This window comes from Pundamilia nyererei, unplaced genomic scaffold (assembly GCF_000239375.1).
Source record: "Pundamilia nyererei isolate P.nyererei 1_Seehausen unplaced genomic scaffold, PunNye1.0 scaffold00035, whole genome shotgun sequence".
NCBI classification, from domain to species: domain Eukaryota; kingdom Metazoa; phylum Chordata; class Actinopteri; order Cichliformes; family Cichlidae; genus Pundamilia; species Pundamilia nyererei.
In genome coordinates this window covers 873,341-880,674 of record NW_005187436.1, presented here as the reverse complement: position 1 = coordinate 880,674, position 7,334 = coordinate 873,341, and the positions used below count along the sequence as shown (strand labels likewise).

Below are 7,334 nucleotides of genomic sequence, written 5' to 3'. Positions count from 1 at the left end.
TGTGTGTGTGTGTGTGTGTGTGTGTGTGTGTGTGTGTGTGTGTGTGTGTGTGTATAGAGATGGAGAATGGAGAAATCAAGAGGCATGCTGGCATGCTTCATCTCTCTGAGATCTGTGGCAATTACCGTAAATCAAATGCATAATCATGGTCCAATGTGTGTCATAAGTCTGTCAATCTTCCCTTTGCAGAGCAATCCCCCAGTCTCTTTGCAGCGTTACTATAGCAACGGTGGTTTACAGGAGCCCACATGTCCTCATGCTGTCTTTTATGTGTACCATCCCACAAGTCATGTTCAGAAAGCTCAAAGAAATCATTACTATCTTTTGCAGAGCTGCCCTGATGCCATTGAAGAGGTATTTAACTCCAAATTGCACATCATAGGAGGAGTAGGCATTGCCATCGGGGTCATTATGGTGAGGGCGTGATTGGTTTAACTCTTAATGCTATTGTGCTGAATGAGGACAGTCCAGAAATGAGCTCAAAACTTGTAACACTCTTTCTTACAGGTGTTTGGGATGATCTTTAGCATGCTCCTGTGCTGCGCCATCAGGAGGTCCAGGGAGGTGGTGTGACACCCTCTCGAAGTCCTCATTAATGTTGCATGATGTCATTCCTAGAGTCCCACGACTCTCCACTGCCAGTAGAAACACTGCTCGTTAAAGGGGGGGATAAACTAAGCTTAGGCTGGGTGCACATATTTCTGATTGCATTATACGTCAGCCTTATCTGTGCTGCTGATGCTTAGGCCCACTTTCCTGGACTAGATAGCTGTTATGTGGTTATAAGGCCCAATTTTAAAATGGGTGTCATCTGTTATTCAGTGGCAGTGTAGTAAAAAGAAATGTGTACTTTTGTGGTGATTTGACTGAAATTAGTGTATGAACAGCTAATTATCTAAACAAAACATGATACTATTGTATACTGATAACATTTCTATTGCTGTCACTTGGGGTCATCTACTAGCAAGAACATGGTCCAGATATAAAAAAACAAACACAAAAAAGCAAACACTTCTGCACAACACAGCCGCAGCAGTTTTACAGTTCCTTTTTTCATGCAACTTCTTAAGTAAAATTAAGGTGACGAGTAGCCAGCTGAATACCGAGCTGTTAACTTTAACCAGCTTGGTGCTAGAGTAGCATCTTGATTCCTTTATTTTCATGACATTTGATTTGTTCCTGGTCCTTATCCTGATTTGTGTTTGTAAATGTTTTCCTTTTTGTATTTGTAAGATTTCTAATGTTAGCTGTTTATATTTTTACGTTGAGTTTGACGATGCATTTTGCAGTGTTCTCTTCAATTTAGAGATTGATTTATATCATATGCACTGTTTCACAGAGACGAAATTTAACAATAAGCGCCAAATAAACTAAAATGTACTGAGTCGACTATGAGTTTACTGTAACAATCATAAAGTTTATTTATAGAGAAAATATAAACAATTCAGTATAGGAAAATAAAACGTGCCAGCAAGGGAGCATTTAAGCATTTAAACAGAGAAATAAAAGTGGACCATAAAATAATATGACCTGCAATTATTCCCAAACGCTGTAATAGTAAACAAGTTGGAGAACATTTAACTGCACCTGTTCTTAGGTCACTTGGTAACATTCATAACTACAATGAAAATATAAGAGTCACACTGATTCACTGTTAGACTGAGCTTTATTTACATTTTAGATTTAGCTGCTCACGATACAGCATGCTGCAAGAGTTAGACGTGCGTAGGTGTCTCCATAGGACTGACAACAATGACAGCTACACTCAAGCTTGTTTCCTTTTTCGCAGTAGGAAAAAGAAAAAAAAACATTGGGAAAACTCCCTCAGCTTCCCCTTCTTTGATATTGGCAGCTATCAGCTGACTGACTCCCTTAGAACACAAACAAAGACAAGAAGTGTCTTTGTTTCTTAATTGTGCTGTTACAAATATTTTATGGAAAATTTTTGTCTTCAAAACTAATGACACGGTAGTTACGGTAAACAGTATGACTAGTTAATGTCTTTATGACTCACAGTTTCCATCTAAAAAGCGGCGAGTATAGAAGTAAATAGAGTTTGCGTTCCTCTGATTACAGCACAAGGAAGCATGCTATGATTTGGTTGTTGACAGCCGGGTGTTGCCCTTCTAAATGGCTCAATCGTTTTTTGGAGATAACACTGATTATAAAAAAGGACTGTGTTTTGTGAGATGATCTGTATTTAAACTGTTTGTGTAAGGGACAAACTAGCAAGGGAATAGGCCAGGAAAATAGAAAAGGAGAAGAAATTTTAGAGAAAATCTATGAATATGAATAATACTGAGAAAAAAGGCATTAACACATTCTCGCTTGGAAGGTTTGCAACACATAAAAATATTTCGCAACTGCACATTCCGTATTACAACAGTGTTTAATGCCTTCTTTTTTACTGCCAGACCTTGCCTTGATTCAGGACAGGATGCTATAGACCACTTTAACATTTTACTGCCACAGAAACTGCAACCAACCACAACATGGTCATAAAACTGAAAATACCATCTGTGTCTTGCAATAAAAATATATTTCGTTGGAACAAAATATACACAGTGGCAAGGTGATTAGCACTGGTTGCCTCACAAAAAGATGTTCCTGAGTTTCCACCACCATGTCGGGGCCTTTCTGTGTGGATTTTGCATGTTCTCCTTGTGTTTGCAGGGGTTCTCTCCAGGTTCTCCAGCTTCCTCCCACAGTCATGCAGTCAAGACATGCAGTTAGTGGGGTTAGGTTAATTGATCATTCTAAACTGTCCATAGGTTTGAATGTAAGTGTGAATGGTTGTCTGTCTCTATGTGTTAGCCCTGCAACAGACTGGCGACCTGTTCAGGGTGTACCCTGCCTCTTGCTCTATGGTAGCTGGGAAAGGCTCCAGTTCCCCCGTGACCCTGACAAGGATAAGTGGAAGAGAATGGACAGATAGTTGGATATATCTTGTGGGTATAGAAAAATCACTGTGCCAAAAATGTATTAAAGTGCTAAGTATTTACTCCATCTTTGACATGAGGGAGCACTGAGAGAAAATATGTTTATGGCTTTTATCTTAACTAAGACACAATCTCAGTCTTCGCCTTCGTCCTCTGTACCCTCCCAGGAAGTCCTGGTGAGTCTACGCGACTGTGTGTGTAAAGCAGTGTGTGTAGGCAGGACAGCGTCCACCTTAAGGAGACTTGCGACACACTGCAATACAGCAAGAAGTAGCTGGTATTTACAGGAGACAGATTCAAGGCCCAGATCCAACTCTGAAACTTTTGACAATTTGTCACCCTCTCTACAACAATGCAAGCTTAGTTTACCATCCCCCAGAGGCCCTTCGACCTGTATAGGGCTTATAGTATTTTCTCGTTTATATACAAGGCTAAAAGGGTGGGAATCTTTTGGAAACTTACTAACAAAACTTATGACCCTTCTTTGAGACTCCAGGAAATGGTGCGGACTGTGAGAGTAAATCTTTTGAGGCACGCTCAGTAGGGCATTTGCCAAGAGCTGGGAAACAGAAGCATCTATATTTAGGTCAGGAGAAACTGAGAAACTATGTCCATGTTGTAGGAGGGCATAGTGTAAGAGAAGCTCAAATAACCCACCAGCAGATAAAACACAGCCTGGCTTTAACACACACTTTTGAATGGGCTGTATAGCGATGGATCTGTATGTGGTTTGCTCGGTCAGACTGTCTGTATGTAAAGATGCACCTTTATGCGACTGCGGGGTACTCTTTGATGTTGTGGTTGCAGCTGCATGCATGGGCTCCCAAGTTCTAAGTAGCATGCGAATGGCATCTTGTAAAGCACATGCATACTGCTCAATCTGTCCTTCCCCTGGGGCACAGATGATCAGACTGCAGGGTTTGATGGTGATTCTTTCTTCAGAGTCCTGGAAAGCCACATGGACATACCTGTGGAAGAGACAAAACCCATACATTAAACTAAACAAAACAGCATTAACTCCTGTTTTGGAGATTACAGATAATGCTAAACTTCCTGTTGCTATCTATAACATTATACAAGCACACTACATTACTCAAGACGAAGTGTGTTTTTTATACCTGTGGGCTCCGAGCTGTATCGGCCTGCAAAAAGCCAGTGTGGCTACGTGCTCTGATTCAATCATCGAACAGTCCCAGATTGGAGTAGTTCCACTTAGCTGGGAAAACAGAGAAAGTTCATCTTCACTGACACACTCCACAAGGCACATCTCTGCCTGTGTGGCTAAAGCCAGGACAGCAGCAGACTGTTTTACTGCAGACAGAAGCACACAAACACCCAAAGTCTGCAGCTTCGCAATAATACCCTGCAGTGAGCTTTCCATCCAGGAGCTAAAGTGTAAAATACTTCTCTCCTCCTTCATTCTGCCTCTACATCCCAACTCAAGCACGTCTCCTGTGCTGAGCAATGTTGGTTGCAGCGACCCGGTGAGAACTACAGCTTTAACTGGCTGGTGGTCAGTCTTAAGCGGTGGCGTGGCAAAGTCCCTGTGGATTACCTGCCCCTCGATTAAACGTGAAGAGCGGACAGGAAAGCCCGACACAGGTGTATGGAGGGCAGGGAAGTAGTCGCTTACAAGCTGCAGAGAGAATGAAGGTAGTTGATTTTTAAACTTCCAGTGACTGAGCAGCTCACGTGTGAGGTGACTACTGAAGTCACAGTGCGTGTAACCACAGCGTGTGTGAAAAAATGATCTTAGCAGCTTTTGAACACAGAGATTGTTTGTGAGAGATGGCGTTTGTGCTTCCACAGTGAAATCTTCCCACGAAATGCAGCCTCCATAAGGGACCACTCCCGTAGCAATGAGCTCATCCAACTCCTTCAACCCAAATGCTAGCAGTTTGTCAGCCAAGTGTCTGGCAGTGGAAGCCTCTGCTGCTTTTGTTGAGCTATAAGAGTGTGACACATTAGACTCCTTGCTGGCTGCTGCATGAATCAACCGTAGCAATGACGCCAGCAGCAGGATAAAGGTTTTGGATCCATCGCCTGTTGCAGAGCTATGCTTCCAGACACACTCCACCACCATCCTAAAATGAGGAACACACAAACACGTCACCAAGGAGTTAAACCTAGAAAAATATGTATAATCATTCAAGTAAATGTTTGACTGTTAACCTGGCCAACGGATGCTCCAGATGTAGTGCCGTGAGAATGCGTGTCCCACTGCGGCTCAACATCGCCTGTCCCGTGTCTCGTGTGAACAGCACCTGTCCTCCTTCAGGGCCAAAACTGCGAAGGATGACCGCCTCCAAGACACCGACTGCCTGCAGGACATGTTCCATGTGTAAGTGCCCCAATGGCGGCATCCTTCCTCCCAGGAATGAGCACAGACTGAAATTTTAAAAAGTCAGAATTTAAACTGCGACCTGCAATAAATAAATAAATACATAATATATACAAACCCAGTATTTTTATTCTTTAAAACATGAACCCTCCTAATTAAAACACTATTTGGATTTACACACAACATACTGGCTCGCTGTAAAGCGGTATTTAAACATTAGTGTTGCATGCAGTGTAGGCAAGGTGTCAGGATAAATCTACCATGGCTGCCTGTGCTTGGCAGACACTTAAAAGCCTTTCAGAGGATATAGAGACAATTAAGTAGACAGGTCTCGACTGCCAAATCAGATATATGGTTGGTAGACTTGGGATGGCTGGCGGGCCATGATTTAATTAAGGGATCTAGGACTTCATGTGTTGGAAGTTGACCTGACTGCTTAGAGAAGCAATGAGAGGGCATAACTGTAGACACTATTAGATCCTACCTAAGTGAGAAAGCAGTAATGATGATGAAGAATGTTAACAATATCTGACTCAGAGGCGTGGCTGCTTGTCTTTTTTATATATGTGGAAACAGGAGCCACACTGGGATAGAGTGGGTTCAAAGGAAATCGAGGTTTGACTTTGACTGATCGTATAATGACAAAAACCAAAATTAGTGCAGTTGAGGGTTTGGAGATGTAATTGCAAAGGAAATCCAAATCCAGCTTTTCTGAGAAACACAGAAATCTTGGCAATGTGATAGATCCTTAAAAGCAAAGTAAGAAAATCAAATCTATGACAAATTATGTAGGTAGGTTAGAGAGTGGAGAAATATTATTTTGGTTTACAGATCTATTGGTTTCCACACTAGAAAACTGTTTACCCAAAAGCTATTGAACTATACTGTATTGAACACTATCTATAACAACAATGCTTAGTGAATATTTTTCAGTTAAACAACATTAATTATTAAAGCATGGCAATAAATATATAGTATGCAAACCATGTTTGTTTGTTTTTTTCTCGGAGAGAAACCGTTTACTTAATGAAACAGAGATTATAGTTTAACAAATGGGCAGAAATAACAGGAAAATGCTCAGATCTTTGTCAAATAAGTAAAACAGACCCACTGCCTGCAGTGTACAGCAGGGGACTCATTTATATGTGTCACACACGTCATTTGAACGGTACGTAACACTGAACCAGGAAAAGCTGTGCAGTAGAAAAATAAAAATTAGGTTCAAGAGGAATTTACCTAATAAATCAAATCTGACGCACACAAATCTCTATCTCGTTAGAAATGTCGATATATGACTTGTATTATTATGTATTTTCAGTGGCGTTTATGTATTTTATGCATTGTAATCTAAATGTTGACACTGTGGGCCATCAATATCGTGAAAATAAGCAGAAGAGTTCTTCTCCCTGATTAATCATAAACGTCTCGGCTCTTACACCACCCCCCGGACCTCCACTGCACTTCCAGAGTCTCGAGACGAGGCAGGCGCACTTACTTCTAGACACGACTTATGATAGATATCGGATTTAGGGATATTATAGGGAAATTGTTAATTTCTGGAGGACGAAAACGTCCACGAGGTGCATTTGCTCAAAAGCCTAGCACAGTTAGCTTTACCGATTGGGGCGGACTATATTCAGTTCTGCTCTATGAAATGTAATCGTCGGAGATTCTTTTTTTTAACTACTGTTCTTTATCTGCCAAGACCATAAAAACCACAAATAAGAGTTTCTTAGCACGAATCGACAACCTTACTGTAGCTTTAACTACAGTATACGGCAACCGGTATCATAGTTACTATGGTTACTATGCTAGCTACGTTAGCCAAATAGCTAGACTTAGAAAACCATTGAAACCACCGGCGGTTTCCGCCAGGCTGTTTCATTTAAAAAATCCGGGTGTGTTTTAGAATATCTTGAAATATACCTTCTCTGATTTCTAAAAAAAATAAAACGTGGCTTGATTTTTCAGGACTTTGCTCACCGTTAGTTAGAAAGGATCGCTCGCCTCTGTGCTTCTTCTTTGGTTGAGGTACCTTGGATTAGAAATCGCTG

The 7,334-nt window shown here is 41.3% G+C and overlaps 2 protein-coding genes across 4 annotated transcripts in view; one reads left to right on the top strand and one right to left on the bottom strand.

The window, feature by feature from the left end:
• cd9a (CD9 molecule a) overlaps positions 1-1,385 on the top strand; it is a 6,468-nt gene extending 5,083 nt beyond the window's left edge. For both annotated transcript variants that reach the window (XM_005729904.2, XM_005729905.2), the window contains exons 7-8: positions 331-414; positions 508-1,385. In XM_005729904.2, coding sequence (XP_005729961.1) covers positions 331-414; positions 508-573 — 150 coding nt within the window. In that variant the 3' untranslated portion in view covers positions 574-1,385. The remainder of the gene's footprint in view (positions 1-330; positions 415-507) is intronic.
• A 1,597-nt stretch (positions 1,386-2,982) lies between these two features.
• bbs10 (Bardet-Biedl syndrome 10) lies at positions 2,983-7,320 on the bottom strand. Of its 2 annotated transcripts, none has more exons than XM_005729902.1 (4): positions 7,264-7,320; positions 5,112-5,327; positions 4,058-5,023; positions 2,983-3,907 (listed from the first exon to the last, which is right to left on the bottom strand). In XM_005729902.1, exons 2-4 carry the CDS (start codon positions 5,300-5,302, stop codon positions 3,073-3,075), a joined length of 1,992 nt encoding a protein of 663 aa, XP_005729959.1. In that variant the 5' UTR covers positions 5,303-5,327; positions 7,264-7,320; the 3' UTR covers positions 2,983-3,072. The 2 variants fall into 2 exon arrangements, with proteins under 2 accessions (XP_005729959.1, XP_005729960.1); XM_005729903.1 differs by lacking the exon at positions 2,983-3,907 and having other exon boundaries at positions 4,059-4,155; positions 4,302-5,023.
• Between the last annotated feature and the right edge of the window lie 14 nt (positions 7,321-7,334).

What these genes read in the sequence shown, in the direction of transcription:
- bbs10 (XM_005729902.1), bottom strand. Translation starts at nt 5,302, where the DNA reads ATGCCGCCATTGGGGCACTTACACATGGAACATGTCCTGCAGGCAGTC. An exon ending in CTGGAGCATCCGTTGGCCAG is followed by an intron (nt 5,024 to 5,111) that starts GTTAACAGTCAA and finishes TCCTCATTTTAG; the next exon opens with GATGGTGGTGGAGTGTGTCT. An exon ending in ATACAGCTCGGAGCCCACAG is followed by an intron (nt 3,908 to 4,057) that starts GTATAAAAAACA and finishes TCTCTTCCACAG; the next exon opens with GTATGTCCATGTGGCTTTCC.